The sequence below is a fragment of the Musa acuminata genome, chromosome BXJ3-6 (assembly GCF_036884655.1).
Source record: "Musa acuminata AAA Group cultivar baxijiao chromosome BXJ3-6, Cavendish_Baxijiao_AAA, whole genome shotgun sequence".
In the NCBI taxonomy this organism is placed as follows: Eukaryota; Viridiplantae; Streptophyta; class Magnoliopsida; order Zingiberales; family Musaceae; genus Musa; species Musa acuminata.
Genome location: NC_088354.1, coordinates 13845634 through 13865945, shown reverse-complemented (window position 1 = coordinate 13865945; position 20312 = coordinate 13845634). Strand labels below are relative to the sequence as shown.

The 20312-nt window shown below is 37.0% G+C and overlaps 3 protein-coding genes across 4 annotated transcripts; 2 read left to right on the top strand and 1 right to left on the bottom strand.

Moving 5' to 3' along the window:
- Positions 1–132: 132 nt before the first annotated feature.
- LOC103988139 (uncharacterized) lies at positions 133–7496 on the bottom strand. 2 transcript variants are annotated; one of them, XM_009406676.3, is made up of 2 exons: positions 6479–7496; positions 133–644 (listed from the first exon to the last, which is right to left on the bottom strand). In XM_009406676.3, the coding sequence occupies exons 1-2, from the start codon at positions 7265–7267 to the stop codon at positions 513–515; spliced, it is 921 nt and encodes a 306-aa protein (XP_009404951.2). In that variant the 5' UTR covers positions 7268–7496; the 3' UTR covers positions 133–512. The 2 variants fall into 2 exon arrangements, with proteins under 2 accessions (XP_009404951.2, XP_065011156.1); XM_065155084.1 differs by having other exon boundaries at positions 133–641.
- Positions 7497–9106: 1610 nt separating this feature from the next.
- Positions 9107–13201, top strand: LOC135640548 (uncharacterized). Its single transcript, XM_065155082.1, has 4 exons — positions 9107–9261; positions 9404–9457; positions 9555–9606; positions 12834–13201. Exons 1-4 carry the CDS (start codon positions 9119–9121, stop codon positions 13026–13028), a joined length of 444 nt encoding a protein of 147 aa, XP_065011154.1. The 5' UTR covers positions 9107–9118; the 3' UTR covers positions 13029–13201.
- A 1376-nt stretch (positions 13202–14577) lies between these two features.
- On the top strand, positions 14578–20188 carry LOC135640547 (uncharacterized). Its single transcript, XM_065155081.1, has 7 exons — positions 14578–15049; positions 16061–16113; positions 17029–17121; positions 17218–17441; positions 17839–17905; positions 18907–19017; positions 19994–20188. Exons 1-7 carry the CDS (start codon positions 14635–14637, stop codon positions 20015–20017), a joined length of 987 nt encoding a protein of 328 aa, XP_065011153.1. The 5' UTR covers positions 14578–14634; the 3' UTR covers positions 20018–20188.
- Positions 20189–20312: the final 124 nt, after the last annotated feature.

Sequence of the window (20312 nt, the reverse complement as noted above, 5' to 3'; positions counted from 1 at the left end):
AAAGACTTTTGAGTACACTCTTTTACCTCATCTCAACAGATATACGAAGCAAAATAACACATTCTTCTTACATTATGATACTAATTTGTATTTCTTGGCAGGATGCTTTGAATTGTTCCAAATGCACATTAATAAGCAAACATTATGGAACTCCATATACCACAATTTTACAGCAAATTGCAAGCATGTGATTTACATGACCAACACTGTATCTGATACACCTGATGCACTTGTACAGTCTCATTCTTGTGCAGATGCAATCAACTAGCGAAAAGACTACAGTCCATGGAGAACTTATAGTGATCTCAAAGAGAGACCATCATTCACATATAAACAATGCTTACAAGCCATACGAAATCTACTGATATGCTTACGTGAGATTATAGAACACACATATGTTTTCAGTAATAAGAGTTTCCAGGCTTCCATAAAAAGTAGATGCATATTGGATGAGGGGGGTGTCTTCCAGTGACTAGTTTGGAACACCTCCATCCGTGGATTCGTAATGCACCTCATTGAAGACCCACCACGGACCATGGGATCAAGCCACCAGAAGGTAGTGAGGCTCTCATGGTCGGGACGCGCCTCACAACTGAGAAAGCTTCATTGAGACGGGATGCATTGACTTTCAGCTGGAATGCCTTCTGCAATACAGAGATTTATCAGGAAGGGGATCCTCAGTGCATAAATCTGCCGAATCACATGAAAAAAGATGTTTTATGATATTCTGCATTACATTTATTTACCCAAGAATAGCCTCATTCAGGTTTCTTAAGCAAAGGCTATATTCTGGTACACATCATTTTAAATGCCAGATAAGGAGCAGACTAGCAGTTGAGCAACACAAAGCATGCTAGTAATTTCCGAGGAGAAAGTAAGTTGCAAAGCAAGAATGACTTGGGTAACCAAAGATAAAATTAACCAAACACTAATATTCAAAACTCCAACTGATTTAGCTCAAGGTTGTGTTTCATGTTCATTTACGATTGAGGCACATCAATGAACTTAATAGAGATAACATCAAATGCCGAATTTAGCAGGTCATCTTTAGTTGTATTAACTTGATGCAACCATAGCATAGAAACTCAATAGATCAGTTGGATGGAGTAAATTCCAAAGTGTTGGTTCAAATTCCCAACTAGGAAGATACAGCAACAAGAAACCTTTAGGAAAGCGAAAATGTAGCTTCACGCGTCGAGTTACCAAAGTATAGTGGGATCGCTATGTGTAGTAAGTAACTAGTTCAACATAGCACCTTCCTTGGCATACATGCAAACCACAAATTTTGGCAACTACAACAGCTAACTATCATGTTGTAACCAAGAAGGACACATAAGATCATCACCTAGGATGCCTAGTTGTTTGTGTATTGCAATCTGAAAGACAGGAACACCGAGAACTGTGTTTTTAACCATATTTCAACTTTGTTCACTCTCAACTTTGTATTTGGTAGAGTTCAGCATTTAACAAAACATTGCCACAGAGTTCAGCATTTGCACACTAACTACAATTAAGTAGCAAGTGACCAAGTAAGAACGTGACTAGAGAAAGGTAGATCTAAAGTTGAGTGTGTGAAACATAATCTAACTTTCTTTATCTTGTTGATAGATTGAATCATTTTCATTCATTCAAGGTCCATTAACAAGGGAGTATGACCTTACAAACTAAGTTTCTATGCTATAACCAATAAAATCCAATATTATATGAAATATCATGTTGGTGTAATTACTCATACAATACAATTAAGACCATCAGTATATCTGTTCACATTGCACAGAAATATCAAGTCACAAACATAAATGCAAACAATAATTATAAAATGTTAAAGCAAGTGAAGATAGGAGGCAGACTCCAAAATATGAACATGAACAAGCAGGGGTTTAAATAGGTGTCCGGGCGCTCGCCTAAGCGCGTGGGTGAGGCGAGGCGAGGCACGAGCACCACACGCCTTGACCAAGCGATGCGCTTTAGTGAAGCACTGCCTGGGCGCTTGCCTGAACCCAGGCACCTTGGGCGAGCGCTCGGTTCAAACGAAGCAACCGAACCAGACTTTTAAGTCTGGTTCGATTAAACAGTAGCTAGTTGGTTTGATTAAACCAACTAAGCTACATACTCCCCCAACCCCGCTCCCCTCACGCGACCCTGAGCCATAAACCCAAGCGCAGTTGCTACCTCCACCGTCGACGCTTCCTTTGCCACTGCCTCCCTGCCAACACACAAGATTGACGCTTCCCCTGTCACTGATGGATGGGTTCGATGACCTAGCTTTCGTGCATAGTTCCCTCCGTCGCCGCTGCTTTGGTGTGCAACTTCTTCCACCATCGAGGGAGAGGACTGCAACTTCCTTTGCCATTGACGGACACCTCTGAAGCTTCCTTTGCCCAAACGTTGTCGTTCGCAGCTTATGCTGCTACTACGGTTCGTAGCTTCCTCTATCGCCGCTATTGTCGTCCGAAGCTTCCTCTGCTACTGTTGTTATCCGAAGCTTCCTCCGCCATTGCTATTGCCATTTGCAGCTTCCTTCGCCATCGTCATCGTCGTCCGAAAGTTCCTCCATTACCGTTGCCCTCTCCTTCCCTACTTTTCACTATTGGTGACTCTTTTCTCCCCCTCTAAGTACTGTTAACAGTAGACAATTTACTGTTAACAATAGATTGTTAACTACTATTATCATATAATAGTCTACTGTTAACAATAGATTATTAACTACTATTATCATATAATAGTCCCTACTTAGATTTTAACATTACTAATCTCTATTTATTTAAAACTATTATTAGGGTTTCAAGATTAATGACAAGTGTACAAAGCAATTCAGAAGATTCATAAAAAAATTCAAGAAATGATTCTATTTGAAAATACAATTATCTAAAGGATCCTAAAGGTCCTAATGCAATTACTTGCATCTTTTGTGATAAGACTACCATAGATGGTATTTTCTGTACAAAGCAGCATTAAGTAGGGAACTTCAAGAATACATCAACATGCAAGAAATGTCCACCTGATGTAAAAGAAAAAATTGCTAACTTATATGACTGAAAAAAAGATACAAAAGAATGAATATTATGAAATTTTATCTGAGGATAATGTTGAACATATTAGATATGATGAAGAAGAAGATTATTCAGAAAGTGTCAATCCAAATAAGAAAAGAATATATGGCAGAAAAGAAAAAAAGAAGCCATAATTGTTAAGAAGGATAAAAAGGGACCAATGAACTTATATATTATATTAAGGATCACAAAAGTAACAAGTGCAAGTAAGAGCAAAATTAGGACAAACAAATATAAGTGATGTTTGTGATAAGAAAATATAGGAAAAAATAATTCAACACATTGCTCGCTTCTTCTATCGGGTTGGCCTTCCTTTTAGTACTTATCATTTAGATAATTTTAAAGAGATGATTGAAGCTATTGGAAGATATGGTAGAGGATTAAAACCTTCAAATTATTACGAATTGCGAGTTTCATTACTAAAAAAAGAGTTGGATTATACAAATGGCTTATTAAAGGGTCACAAAAAATCATGGGTAAAGCATTATTACTTTATTATATCATATGCTTGAAACGATAGGAGACGTAAAAGTATAATTAATTTTGTGGTCAATTATCCTTTAGAAACTATGTTTGTAAAGTCAATAGATGCATCATACTTTATGAAATCTAGAGAAAAGATATATGAGTTGCTTGATAATAAGTTTGTGGAAGAAATTGATGAATAAAATATCGTCCAAGTTATAACCGACAATGGAAGCAATTATGTGTTAGCTGGTAAGATTTATCTTTTGAATTTTTGAATTACTTTATGTCTCTAATTTATATGAAAGAACGATGTGACTCCCAAGTCTTAATAATTTTGTTATCTTTTATCTTGGGTAAATTATTTGAAATAAAAAGACAACACTTATATTGGAGTTAATGTGCGGCACATTGCACTAATTTAATGTTGGAGGATATTAGAAAGATTTCTAACATCAAGAAACTTTAGAAAGGACAATATTTGTCATTGGATTTCTTTATAATCATACTAGAGCATTAAATATGATGAGAGAATTCATATGTAACAAGGAATTGGTGAGATATGGTGTTACCTGATTTATTACCTCCTTGACATTACAGAGCGTGTATCGTCAAAAACATAACTTGAGAAATATGTTTACCTCGGAGAAATGAGTGATAAGCAAATGAGCAAAAGAAGCGAAAGACAAGAGGGTAGATGATATTATCTTAATGCGGTTCTTTTAAAATCTTATAGTTTACACATTAAAGGTAATGAGCCCTCTTGTTCGCGTCCTTCAATTGTCAGATAATAAAAAGAAATCTACAATGAGATATATTTATGAGGCTATGGATAAAGCAAAAGAGATAATTAAAAAGTCTTTTGATGAAAATGAAGAATAGTATAAGAAAATATTTAGAATCATTGACGAAAGATAGAATTATCAACTTCATCGTCCATTAAATGCAGTAGGATATGATTTGAACCCATAATTCTTTTATAAAAACACCTCCATTGAGTTTAATGCAATAGTTGTAAATGGGTTATATAAGTGCACTGCAAGATTGGTTCTAAGCCTTGATGTGCAAGATAAGATCATACGTGAATTATCATTATATAAGAATGTCAATGGTTTTTTTGAAATTTTAATGATAGTTTGATCTAGGGCAACTACATCCCTAGGTATTTATAAATTTAAATAATTAATTTTATGTATAGTATGTTATTGTTAATAATAAAGTAAATTTTCTAGCTAAATGATGGAGTCTATTTGAAAATTTCACTCCGAACTTGTAACAATTGATTATCAAAATTCTTAGTTTGACTTGTAGTGCTACAGGATGTGAGCAAAATTAGAGTGTCTTTGAGCATGTAAGGATGACAAAATATTTTTGTTTCAATTAATCTATTTTTTTTTAGATAGATGCCTTAATATATTTTTAAATTAAACAATATGACAAATTCACACAAAGAGAAAAATCAATTACAACATCAATGGTTACATGATCTGATTTATATAAATTGTAATCAAGCATTGAAAACTCGTCATGATTTGCGAAATAATATTAATCTAATCTTATTATAAGATATTGATGATTCAAATGAGTGGTTGGTGGGGAAAAGGGTGCGAACATGCAAGATGCCGAAGATGAGTTTATATTTGAAAATAACAGCTTGACACGGAGAGATGTGGTAAAAGCCTCAGGTGTCGGAGAATTACAGACATATACAAGACAAATGACGAAGACAAAATGAGTGCAAAAGCCTCAAGTTCATCTCCTAATATTGTCGAAGAGGAGAAAACATATTTTAATGAAGATCGAAGAGAGAGAGAAAGATGATGATACGTTTGAGAATAATGATGTTGATTATGATGATGATTAAATTTGATTTAAAAATTTATTGTTTTGAGTCTTTTGACATTTTTGTTATTAGAAGATAGATAATGTAACTTGGTACTTTAGATCTTTTTCATTTAATGTCGTATTTTTATTTATATAATCATATTTATCAATTATATTATACATTTTTACATTTTAAGATTTCAGAGTTAGTCGTTTCACTTGGGCAAGCACCTAGTACCTTGGGCAATTTGGGACCTTGGCACCTTTTGGCTCCTAGTGGATTTTAAATCACTGTGAACAGATGAAGGATGGTTGAAATGACTTGTAGGAGGACAAGCTTGCATCAAATAGTTAACATGTGCCTTTATACCTTCATATGCTTATTAGGACAAGCAACAACCTACATGCCAGTTCCCCATCTTTGAGTGGGCTTGAGATAGAAAATTAAAAAAGGGTCGAAGCTCCCAAATTATCTCCTTGACAAAAATTAGTGTTCAAGGGAAAATACAGCATTAATTGAACAAGATGCCTAGTGCAAACAATAATACTGATGATGATAAAAATATGCAAGGAAACAAAAGCAACAAAAGAAATCAGCTGTTTTCCAGGCTGACCTCTATATATTGACAAGTTTCTTTCACTTTAAAGCATAATCAACAGAATACTACCTCACAAACTAGTTAAAAACTAAGATAGTATGCAGGTATTAGTAATTTGATCACATGTTGCCGCTAACATTTTTGTTCAGAATGCACATAAATATTTACGTTGCAAAGACCAATGTTATCAAGTAATGAATTGGAGTATAAAAATGAACATGGCAAAAACAAATATATACCATCAAAACCTTAAGATTTAGACAAGTATGATTTTAATTAGGATAGCTCTAGTACTTCCATAAAGGACAACATTGCAACAGATAGTTAAGAATGTGCCTTTAGATGCTTATTTGGACAGCTGGATAGCAAAAAACTCGAAAGAACGACAAAACTGATTGCTTCAAGTAAAAAATTTTTCTCCCCAACAAAAAATAATATGCAAGAGATAGATTAACTAAGCAAGGAACCTGCTCAAGAAGTAAATAACTAAATAAATAACCATTGACTAAGCAAGGAAATAGATACCAAAAACTTTACCTTTTCATCCAGGCTGACCTTGAGAGGAATACTTATAGTCTTTTGTTTCATCCGATACAATCGTTTTCGGAGCATGAAAACCCCTAAGATCGCCGTAGCAATGGAGATACACCAAACTGGCTTCACCTTGAAAGCACAAAACTTTAGAATCTCAAATGGAAACTTCCACCAAACCATCCCTTTCTTCTCTCGTCCCCCATTCAAAACGTTCCCCGACCGAATGTTCTTAGCGCCCATTTCAACTGGAGAACTGTAGCACTCATCAGTCTTCGCACGTTCATCGGATCCCACTTCGTCAGGAATTTCAGCTCCCATCTCTGTCCCTTCGATCCCAACAATCCCCTCGGGACCCACTGCTTTCACATCCTCTTCTCCATCGGCCCTCTCTCCAGTCTCCAAACCTCCGGCGCTAAATTCCTCCTTTTCGCTACCAAAAAGTGACCTTTGCCCGTCCGACGACTCATCCGACCAAAACCCGCCCAAATCCTTGCGACGGAACTCGATCACGGGAAAATCCACCTCCCCCTTTGGCCGATCGAGATACCTGGAGTCAGATTCTGGGTCGATCCAGCTAGGGTTATCGGAATCGACCTGCTCCTCCTCCTCCTCCCCCTCAAGGGCAAAGGAAGCACCTTTCTGATACCGTATCTGGGAGTCGAGAGTAAAGTAATCAGACTTGATGGCGCCGTCTTCGGAGTCCTCCGACGACGCTTGTAAGGGCTTAATATCCTCTCCCGCCTCAGAGGCGAGGAGCATCTCCCAGTCGCGGAAGTCAGAGTGCTCTTCCATGGCGGCCTGGTCGAAGGATAGGGAGAGCGACGGAGGAGAGAAGCTCTTAACCTAGGCGTGCGATCGGGCGAGGGGACAAAAGCGCATCGGAGATGGGAAGACACGGACGTTATCTTTTTCTTGCGCGTGCTTCGTCGGTTTCGAAGGAATAAAGCGTCGACAAACGCTCGATTTGATGCGAGGGGCGAGAAGACGGTCATGTGGAGGCCAAGGGAAAGCCGTCAGCTGCAGGAGAGCCAACCATCACCGTCCTGCACGGATCTCAATGACTACATATGGTCTCTCCACTCGACAGCGCCGCATGGAATCATACGTGAGACTGCTACCAACGAACGGTCATGATGTGGGGATCGAAGGATCCCACGATCCGTCGACAGCGGCCACAGAACATGGCGGGCGCGGCTGCAGTACCGACAGAGGCACCAAACGTTAAAAGGCCGTCATCCATTGGTCACTAATTGCGGGTCCCATATAACGACGGCGACCTCTCAGCTTACGATTGGAGATTTGCTCTCGAGTGCGTCCCCTCGCAGACCGGCGTTGTGGAATTGGGTTACAGCCGAGAAGGCGAGAAGAGTCACCCTTGTTGACTCGTTATCATGCTATGGCAGCCAAAAGATGAGAAGGTGCAGCATTCGATGTTATCATGAGTGACGAAAGACACACAAAAAAGGTCGATTGTTTGATGAGATCAATGGACCATTAAGTTACGTGGATGGATTTGCATCAAAGCTTGTGGCAGTGGAGAGGTCACGATAATGCAGGAGGCAGCATGGAATCGATAGTAATTATAGTATCCATGAATGGGCATCATCAACCTTTGTCGAACATCTTCATCGCAGCTATCGATGCCTGTGAGAAATTTCTTTACTTTTGTTATGTTATGTGTGATAGTGGCTTTCAAAACCAAGAAGAAAGAATGAGAGGCAACGAAGAAGGAAGCTCACATCGCAAGTGTACACGTTCCACGCCTCCAAATTGATAACCTCTTGTTAATGGTGATGGGATATAAAGAGAAATAATTTTTGTATATGAACAAATATTAACAAGCCACAACAAAATTAAATGAAATTATAATCAAATAAATATTAAGATATATGTAAAAAACCTCTCTAATGTGAAGAGTAAAAACCACAAGGTAAATTAGAGATAATCCATTATAAGAATAATAAATATATAAATCTTAATCTCTTGCCCTAAACCCTAGCAATAATCACAAGAGAATAATTGGATACAATGATCACGCTACTGTCCATAATATCTAAAACCTTCCCAAGTAATCACAGCAAGAGTCTACTGTAGATTTGATCTAACTTGAGATAAGAACGCTGCTAGATGATTGAGAACAGTCTCTTTGCGTTGTCCTTGTTTTCTTTTTATCTTTCTCTTGTTTTGATGTCTGCCCAAAAAATGCAACCATCTTTACATCAAAACGCAACTACCACACCTCCCTTATATTGATATAGGATTATGTTAAGAGGGGGTGTAGACCGTGGGCTGATAAAACCCACGTTGGGCTGAATATGAGCTGTCAGCCCAACAAATAATTGAAGGATAGCAATGACAGTCGCATCATTATAATTGAAAATTATAATTTTTAATTATAATTTTCGACCATTAAACCGCACTTATAATATATTATTGATCTTTTATAGTGGGCTCATGAAACTATGAAGTTGTTCCTAGGAGTAAGAGATCCGCTTATTCCGTCTACATCCGCATCCGATATGGATCCGACCCGACAACACGGGTGAAAAATGTAAATTACCAAATTATAATGTTTCACGTCATCTCCGACGCTTAATCACGTGCATAGTCACGTGGTGATAACAGCACTTGAAGCTCGACGGAATGAGGCCGTATCTGTCGTTCTTATGGTTCTGTTATCGTGCTGGACGAAGCGATAATGGAGACGACATCCTCGGGGCCGTCCACCAGGCCACCGTTGCCGACTCGGCGGCCTACGAAACGCCTGTTGTTCGACAGGCGCTACGGTTGGGTGTACTGCTCCCCTTCAGCTTTTCTTATGCCAATTTCTAGACTAGGGTTTCCTTTCTCGACACTTCAAGAATCCATGATCGTGTCAAGATTGGTCTCGTGGATGTACGGATTTCATGAATTTTTCCTATTTTACAGCTTCGATGAGTGGAAGGATCCTTCAGAAGAAGCTTTAGCTGGTGGTCGAGGAATGTATGCTCTTCTTGCCGCTGTTTCTGATATACTAGGAGTGTTATCGCTTCTTTACCCTGTAATTTATCTCCTATGATTGTTTTTTTTTTTAATTCAGGTTTTGCATTTTGCCGATCGCGAAGTCAATGCTGAATGTCGCATCGTTGTCGGTATGAATCACATAAAAAAGTATTCTTTGTATTTATTTTTAAAGTTGCAATCTGCTGTAGAATTGAACACTTTGGATTTAGTTAATGATAATAGATTTATACCAGTTCTACAAGCATTCTCGTGAGTAGTAGCGCATAGGAAAGTGCAAGAAACATTAGAATTTGCAATATTGTCTTTAGTATAGTTTATAATAGCTTATCAGGCATTTAGTACAAGCGATATGCTTATCATTGTTGTTGACCACAATCAACTAATATTTTGTGGAAGCTTCTTTCTTTTCTGGAGAAAACCAGGCAATTGTGCAAGAGCACAAGCATTTGCAATTTCAGATTTTTTTGACAATAAAAATGCTTAATGTTCAGGAATCAAGCAAATATCATCATAGCCCTTGTAACTCTGAGTCCAGATAACCACGATCAATTAATTACTTGTGGAAGCTTCTTTCTCTAGTGCAAGGAACACTAGTATTTACAATCTCATTTTTAATTTGGATAGTCAATGGCAAATATTAAGGAGTTGAGCACATGGAATATTCTCACTACAGTCATCCTAGTGAATAAATACAGGCAGCTAATTGATTGGACTGAGTTTGCTTACAAATCTTGTGCTTTTGAAAAGATGCTGATTTGATTTTCCTGCCATGTAAATTAGGTTGATTTATGTGTTGCTATGTGTTGTAAAACTCACACTTAGTCTATGGTTTTATATAAAAGGCCTGGTTCCTAGCTATTACATTGTTAGAACTTAGATATATACAATCTTTTCCTTTAATTACTTATATGAAGCTAAAATACAGATATAACGATGTTATATACAATACATATGCATGGTACTTATGTTAAGCTAAAAATATGGTGTTTGGCTGCCTGGACTATCTTTATTTCTATGTTTGTGTGTTATGGTAAATTATTTATCTAGAATATTGCCTCTCGATCGTCACCTCTTTGAAGTATGAGCTTCACATTAAATTTCATAAGTGGTTAATGTTGGTCAAAGTCCTTGTTCTTTCATAATGTTAACTTATGCAGTTCTTGTCCTAATAAACTATGTTTTAGAACTCCTAAGATATCATTTTAGCTTAACTTGCTTATTATAGAATAGAAATTCATTTCTTTTTTAGGCTTATTTCTTCATTATTAAGTTTTGGAGTCATATGGTAGTTCTTTTTTGGTTCACATATGTGTCAAATTCTAAAACATATTAGGCTGTCTCGGTGAACTTATACAGGGCTTATCTTGCTATAACAAAATCAAATTGTTGATGTGATATAGGTATACTTGTAATCTCGTAGGTACTAGGTTCACAGTAATGTAGTTTTTCCCCCTTTGTTTGCTTGACAAGGCTATTCTTCTTCTTCATGCATACTGTTGCTCCTCCATTTTGGTGATTTTTTGTTTTCTGTTTTGTTAAGCTGACAAAGATGAACCTCATGGCCACTTTAATATATAATTAATTTGGTTTGCTACAATTTCTTCCCTCTATTTTCCTGGTAAATATGATTATCTTTTTTATTTTATAAAAAAAATTCTATTTCACAAAATGATTCCTTCTCTTTCTATATCTTTTCCTGAGCTCACAATGATCGACCTCATTGCCATTTCTGTAGCACTATGACTATTTTGGACATATGCCACTAGTACCATAATGTCACAAGGGGGTAGACAATGATGATAACATTTCTATTGGCCACTATTGCATTCTTATGAATACATTTTCTTCCTTAGTGATGGAGGGCTAGTTTGCTTGATGTGCTCCATCCACCTATGTTTCTATATTGAAAAGTCCAAGGAAGCAACATCTTGCTCTTTTAATCTGCTTTGCTGTGTAGACAACAGAAGGGTATATAAAATATAGCTTTCAGATCAGAAGGATGTATCTAAGGAAGATGTTTTGCATTTCTAGGCTGTGTATCTTGGAAGTTACATTTAATTTTTTTTAAGTAGATATAGGCACATGATTTTTTCTGCCACATCTAAATTGTCTTGAGATAGCTCTCTCTTGTAACCACATATGCAAGTTGGCCAGTGATTATTTGAGTCCTTGGGAAATGAACGTGGGTCTGGCACAGGTGCCGAAGATGCCCTTGAGGTACACCAGAATCTAGGTCTGATAATCTACTTGCTAACTGCCTCCATCTGATACAAAAAAAAGTAATAACCGTGTGATAAATTCCTCGAACTACATCAGTATCTATGCCTGAAAATTTACTTGATAAACTGCATCCATCTGTTACTGATGTCATCCATATCAAAGCCAAAGACAGAATTTGTGTGTTCAATTTAACTTCATCATGATTTAAATCTTATCCTGAATAAGAAGTGAAATGACTACTTTTATGTGATTAGTTTTATTGAATATTGCTTTCTACTCTATCATTGTTTATGTGGTTTTAATTATGAAGTACATACCAACTTCTTAATACTGTTTTATTTATACAAATCAAATGTTCACCTTTCTGGCAGACCATCATAATTGATTATAATTGGGATTAACAGAACACCATTGTCAGCTAAATTACCGTTAGTGTAAAGAAGGAATTGACTCGATAATGGATGAAATCCCTATGTTATTCGAAAGCACATTGATATAACATTTTCTCTGATGGGGCATAGTGGAACTGTTGTTCCTAAGAGGGCTGTTGTTTTCTCCTGTTGTATAAGTGATGGATTGTTGTGAATTTGCTGAGTCATTGTTTCAAAGAGTGAGATGAAGTTCCCCTTGTATTGTCCATTATTGGTATGATTTCTGAACTATGCTTGCTCTCTATATTATGAATATTCTGAGCTTCTAATTGTGTTATATCAGGTAATCATTTGGCTTGTCCATTATTGGTCTGAGTTCTGAACCATGCTTGCTATCTATGTTATGAATACTCTGAGCTTCTAAATTATCAGACACATAAGTGACGACTAGAGTAATGATTATGTACAATTGTAGCATGACATATTTAATAGATATAAGACATTTATCTGTTTGAAAATTAAGTGAGCCTCTGGAGTTCACTATCAGAATATGGTTTCCCTATAATGCATGTCTCTTGACATTCATTGCATGGTTCGGTTCATGTTTTTGCAAAATGTACTGTGTGACAATATTGCTGAACAAAGCAGAAAACAAGACCATAAACCTACACTGAAAGACTAAAGTTTGTACATGGTTTTCTTTTACCACCTTCATTTACTATAGATGATCTTTGTGAACTTATATTTCATATTTCACTTTGCAGATCAGTCTTGCAGCAGATTTTGTGATCAAAGCTCTTAAGTCTCCTATTCAACTTTCTCGACAAGAATTGCATGCTAACCTGTGTAGTCAGTTTCATAAGCTAGCACTTAATATGCAGGGATGGAATCTTAAGTTGATAACCTTGGGTAATAGGAGACAAAATGCCATGAACTCTGAAGAGGTTCCTACGAACTGAACCAATCCCTCGGCTGCATCATGCTGCAACTCAATGGATTCTGTTATGATAAACTATTGGAGTATGATGTTTGTTTGAGATGTAAATGAAGATTTACATTTCATTCGAGGAAGTTACTGAATCTTGTGAGAAGACTATGTGATTACAAGGATATGCATGATTGATTGAGCCAAGGTAACCCCTCAAACTGAGCTGAACTTGGTAGAAATGTGCATCATCAATTTCACATGGTGTTAAATGGGTGACATGTACATCTAATGTACATGAAACATACATGGCCTGTGGATCACACAAATTTACTCTTGGATAAACCTGTCTCATTTGAATAGTGATAGACCTTGAGCCACAAGCGGACCCAGACAAATACATCCATAAAATTTTGGTAGTCAGCCAACTTTCTATCTTCATGAATTTTTGTTGGGTAAGCTTTTTTGTTTTCTTGTTCACAAATTTTGGTAGGATTTTTATCAGGAAAGTCAAATGACCATTTCTTCTCCTGTGTATAAATGGTTTGGGTAGCTATAAGCTCCAACTTGTGCTTACGGTTTACTTCACCAAACAGAGAAGATCTTGATTCCTCAAAGTGGGGAAGAAGCGGTCCTCAAGTTAAGTAGGTATTGTGTGGCTATGGCTACCTTCTTCTGGTTCATTCTACTACTGTTCTCACCTGCTTGTCCCATCCATCCGTTTCAAGTTCATGGTCCCCAAAAGGATCAATTTTAGCTTGGTTCTTATTACCAGGGTGAGAGACACCACATGAAAATAACAATGCCCAATTTGGCCAACTTCAACCATCATGACTGGAGCACTGTATTGATCTTCTGAAAAATCTAGCAACGATTGATGCCCTCACAGGCAACCCTTAAGGTGAATATTTTAGAAGCCTCATGTCCGTGGCGAGGCTCTTTGTTTCTGACAAAGAGTCTTTAAGTAATTCCTGTCACTAGGACAACCCTTAAGGCAATCCTTCTTCCTATCGCAAGAAATAAATCCATCGGTTAATATTTTTTTCATCTTAAACATTTGATATGGTATCAAAAAATCTATATATTTTTACACCTAAAAAAACATTTTGATAAATCTGTTAAAAGTTTAAATGATATTATATGTTTTATAAAAAAAATAACAAAATTACGTTGTCTTTTCTTCTTTTTAAAGAGAATATCCATTAATAGGTATTTTTTATTTTTGAAAAAAAAGAAATTTTAGTGGAGGAGAACCAATGATAAGAAATTTTAGTGACTCAACTTCATAAAAATTGAAGAGAAATTTTGATTCAATCACCGAAATATAAGATAAAACAATAAACATTAATTATATTTTGATTGGGGGTCAAAAGGGAGCAGTTGGTTCGGTGCCAGTAGACTTCGCCATCAAAACGAATGAATCAGTCACAAAATAACCACACACGGGTCTCCCACCAACGTGTCGATCAAGACGGTGCCAGGTGGACGAACCATGATCTCCGATTCCAAAGCCTCCCTTATCACCCAAACAAACAGCAAATATAAAAAAAGAGAGAGAGAAAAAAAAAGGCTTAAAAAATAAAGCTACTCTCATCTTCTCCTCCTCTCTTTGCTATATGGCAATCCCCAACATCTAAACAATGCTCTCTACGAGGCCATGCCTCTCCTCCTTCCCCGCCCCCTCTCCTCTCCTCTCTCCTCACTTCTCTTCCTCCTCCTCCTCCTCCTCCTCTTCTTTCTTCTCCCTCTCGAGTATCAGGCCGCGCCGCATCCCCTCCTTTCGGCCCCTCTCCTCGCTCAAGGAGTCCAAGAAGGTCGCGCTCCGGAAGGCCACCAATGTCCCCCAGAACCTCAGATTCGATAACCGGAAGGGGAGGGACGACGGAAGCCTCTCGGATGATGGCGAGGGGGAGGTTGGCGGCGACGCCGCCCTGAAGGGGACCGTCCTCGCCGGGCTTCTCTTGGTTGGAGTCGTCGGGGGGTTCGGGACCGTGGGATACCTGTACAGAGATCAGATTAATGCTTTCCTTACTCAGTTCTCCGGTTTCATCGATGGTACGTTCTTTCCCTCTTTTTCTTTGGTGAATTTGATTGGATCCATGTGGTTCTGTGGAATTTGGTTCGTCTCTGCTGTTCATTTCGAAAGGTGTTATTTATTAGTGAACCGTTGGATATGATCTTCTGAATTCTCGGTTCAAGCTTGCTCAAGTACTACTTGCTCTGGATCGTATGCTATATCTACTATCTGCTACTAGGTTGACTTGGTAAACAAATTTCAAGAAATCAAAATGCCAAAGTTTTTTACAAGTCCAATTGCTCTGCGAATAATATTGTTGGGATTTGTATAGTGGTGATCTGTAGGTCAATATTGTGCAGCTCATTCTTTACCAATTCTTGTTCAAGAAGCCAAGGCCTTATATGTACACTATGCACATCTAACAAAAGACTCATGTTTCTTGGGTTAAATATGGCCAAATGTACAGGGCACTGTGACAATCTAATGCAATCTAGCGACATAAGTAATGCCGAAGAAACATGGCTTGTGTGTAGCATCTTATCTATAAAGCCCCTTTGCTGCAATATTAGGAAAAAAATGTTGCGTATATTAGGTTATCATTTCATTCATGAGGTGCTTTTTGCTAGGTCTGCTGAATTTATCAAGCCTTTGGTCTGACTCTGCAACACCGATGATAGCCACCACTAGAATTTTAGTATAAATTTATGTGATACCAGAGGTAGAAATGTGTGCTTCATGTGATTTTTCTTTTTCACCCAACATTTTCTGCAACTTGCTTTTTTTTTTTCATCTGTTTGTGAAGTGTTTTGAGTTGCAACTAAGCACTTCCATGCTGTTTCTTTTAGAACCATTGGAACATTTTCTACATATATATGTGTATATTTGTTCTTGCTGAATATGCTTCTACATTTTGAACCTGTTTTAGAAATATCATATTGCAGTATCTGGTACTTCCTGATATATTAGCCATTCAAGATTTGTTTCAGAGAGCATAATAGTGGATTCTTGCTTACAAATGTTGAAACATTTCTAATGGTTTGTGTAACCAGGTTATGGGCCTGCTGGATATGCTTTATTTATTCTTGTTTATGCTGGACTTGAGGTGAGATTAACTACTGATTTTTTCTCAGAAAAAAATCACTTACACAGGAAAAACTAAATCCATATGTTCCTATACCTAAATTGACTTGGAACTCTGTGAAGAACTTTTAGTCTCCATTTTGGTTTTGAATAATTATTTCTCAGTCGCTAACTATGTTTATCAATGTCATTTTTATCCCATCTTCCTTTTCTATTTTAGCTAGGAAATTTAGCTTTAATCTAGGAGGGCTGATATCAGGTGTTGACATAGCAGAACAGGTTCTAATAATGGACCTTGATGGATAATAATCAGAAAAGCCACTCCCTTCTTACACCTAAATTGCATCTGAACTCCTTCAGGAACTTTAATGTCTATTTTGGTTTTAAAGAGTTACTTTCTAGTCATTAATGAAACTTGATGGATGATAGTTAAAAAAGCCACACCCTTCTTACACCTAAATTGATTCTGAACTCGTTCAGGAACTTTAATGTCTATTTTGGTTTTAAAGAGTTACTTTCTAGTCATTAATGAAACTTGATGGATGATAGTTAAAAAAAAAAGCCACACCCTTCTTACACCTAAATTGATTCTGAACTCCTTCAGGAACTTTAATGTCTATTTTGGTTTTGAAAAGTTACTTTCTAGTCATTAACGATGTCAGCTTGGAAATTTAGCTTCAGTCTGTGAGGACTGATTTTGAGGTGTTGAGCTAGCAGAACCAATTCTAGTAATACTACTTGTTCGACAAGTTTTGAGGATGATAGTCCTTTATCTAAATAGGTCTTGTTGGACGTATACCTTAGTACCCTTTTTTTGATATTATTGTATAAACTCTCTTGGGAACTTTAGAAGCAGAGAACAAGGCAATATGGTTTTTTGGTACTAATCTTTGACGTCTTATTCTTTCATCCTTACTCTGAATCACTTTTGTTGTAGATTTTGGCAATTCCAGCAATCCCCTTAACCATGTCATCTGGACTTCTATTTGGGAGCTTGACTGGCACCATCATTGTCTCAATCAGTGGGACGGTAATTTTCTTTACTTCGATAATTTTTGTTCATGGTGATTTGTTGAAATAGAATCATTAACTGCAATTTCTCACCATCAATTCCTTGATTTTCTAGGTTGCTGCTGCTGTAGCCTTTCTTATTGCTAGGTATTTTGCACGGGAGCGCATTCTTAAATTGGTCGAAGGAAATAAGAAGTTTTTGGCAATTGATAAGGCAATTGGAGAAAATGGTTTTAGAGTTGTTACACTCCTTCGTTTGAGTCCTTTACTCCCATTTTCTCTAGGGAACTATTTATATGGCTTGACATCGGTGAAATTTGTTCCTTATGTGCTGGGAAGGTCAGTTGTGCATCTTTCTTCGTTTTGTGCTTGCATATGCTGGACTTTGCCCTGTGTTTCTATAAGCTGTAGACACAACATATTGTGAATTGTTTAAAATGAGAACTTAATCAGAGAGGAAGTAGAAGTATGTTGAAATCCTGAACATAGTTGATGACAAATTACTTTCAAATGAAATTTTTTTGGGATTCTTGTAACTGTGATATTTTTGTGTACACAAGTTCACTTGTAATTGAGCACAAAAAGTGTCACCAGGTGGTATTTACTGCAGAATGAACTAAGGTTGCTGAACATGACGTACCAACTGCATTATGCTTTAACAACTAGGAAGCAGGAGTTTTCAAAACATTTTTTTCTTTTACTGAGCAACTTAATAATTATCTTTCCTTTTCTATAGTTGGTTGGGAATGCTTCCAGGGACTTGGGCTTATGTTAGTGCTGGTGCATTTGGGCGAGCCATAATTGTGAGTTTTTTCCATGTTGTATGAATTTACAAACTTTTTTTGTGAAGTTTATGGTTTTACATAGATACATACCCTTTCCTATATCATGTTTCAGGATCCACCAGAAGTTCTTTTATAAAGTATTGTTTTATTTATATGCTGACTTCTAATAGTTGCTCATAGGATATGATACTCTTCAAAATAATGCTCATGTCTGCTAGTGATATTTGTATTATATGACTGAGATAGGATGGCTTATTATTTACTTTCGAACTTTCATATAGAAGTTTTCTAGCAACAATTCACGGTTATGTCATGTGGAATATTAGCATTCATATGTTTGCTTGCACGGGTTGTCATATTTTGATCTGTATGTTCCAGCTTGATGTGGATGTGCCATCCTAAACATATGTCACCACACGTGAACATTTGCGAAAATAAAATTCTGCCTATATTGGTTGGCATAGGGTTGTGAGAGGGTCGAAGGGGTATCAACATGCCATGGTGGTGTGAAATGATAATTCTTGTTTGCATGTGCACTGAATATGAACAATCTAGCTGAATTGTCACCACCTGTAAAGTCTCATTTTTCAGTTGTCTATTACCAATGTGCCATTTGTCTTTTATCCAGCTTGACTACAAGGGAAGCTGTTCCTGTCCTTTAACATGTGAAAATGCATGTTGTGCATTCGTTGGAGAGTTTTAACTCTGTGAATGAGCAAGTCGTACACACTTGTGGTACAGGGCAACATTGACTTCTTGCCCAGACATAGTTTTTATACTTGTGGTACAGGACAACATTGACTTTGCAAGATTCCTGTTACTAAGCTCATGTAAAAATTGTATGTTGTACACTTACCTGGAGCAGCAGCAGGCTTCTAGCTGTGACTAGGAATATTCTTCTATGATACTAATGGAAGTTTCACATTAACAAATTGCATTTGGCAATTAATGATTTTTATTTTTTCAATGTCACCTAATGCTTCCCAAGAAGATGGCTTATCTAACTTCTCATTTTGCAGCAAGAGGAGTCAGATGTGGGGTTGTTAGGGGGAAATGGTCAATTACTGACTCTTGGCATAGGGCTGTTATTTACAGCCCTTGCTGCAGCTTATGTTACTCGTCTTGCAAAGGTAACAACTCCATATCCTAGACCTTACTATGTACTACCTAGTCAGTTAAATGTTTTGAAACAAAATATGACGGCAAATTGCATTCCTTGTTTCTTTTCAGTGAGTGTAGTCTTAGTCTGCTTCTCGCCATAAAGAATTTTTATCTATATGCTCTAAATCTTATTGGAATCCATTTACAGCTTGGAGATTCATCTCTTTTATGAAATAGAGGATTCACATAACATTGTTCTAAGTATATGCGCAGCACTCCAATGTCCTGGAGATTAGGAATCATCTTGATATTTGACATAAGTGTCATATCAATCGTCTAGTGATTAAAGAAAACACTGGGCTCGTAAATCATTGAGCATATTCATGGAATTTACATTATATATGCTTAAAAATGGTTCGCAATCCACGTATTCCATTCTTTGCTTTCTCAGTTTTGGTTCAATTGCTACCTAAGTTCCATGTATGAAGTTGTCAACAAGCATCACACATTTGCAGAAAACATGAATTTTGGTTAGTACTTTATTGTCTTCTTATTAGAACGTTCATAGCTGAATCTTCATGTCTTGCACTGGTCCTGTACTGTGACTATCTTCTTTGCTATCTACACGCCCTTGTGGATCAGTATCTTTTTGGGCAGTTCTCTGGTATGATTAGTGTAAATGGCATCTTCTCATACCTGGGAATTTATGTGAGGCAATGAGTAGTACATAACCAGAATATAAGAAGTACAATGCTCTAACAAAAGGTCATCTAGTTTATGCTTCATTCAAAACTAATTGGAAGATGAGTTGGCACTTCCAAGATCTTTGATGAAAATAAAGCTTGATGCTGATGTAGAGTGTGAACTACCTTGGACGAACTATAATTACAATAAAAAATTGATAACTAATCATGTATATTTCTGCTTATGCCTTCTGTACCTTAAATTGTAAGGAAATGTATTGACGATTGACATTAACTCGCTTTGTGTTAATTTATGTTGCAGGATGCTGTAAAAGATATCGAATAGGATAACCATTTATTGGGCCCAAACACGCGGTAAATGGCAGCCCCCTGATACAGAATGTAATTTATATACTTTTAACACCTACATAGTGGCATCTTTTAGATGCAACTAAAATTCCAAAACAATGCAATAATTTTGAAAAGGCAGAATATGCAGGTAATGATTTTGCATGCAGGTCGATTATGCAACTTGTTTTTGTCATTTTCAAAATCTGCCCAATATATTCAGAACTTATCTGTGGATCAAATAGTCAAGAGCCATTGATATGTCAACCAGATCTGCAGATAGCAACAAAACT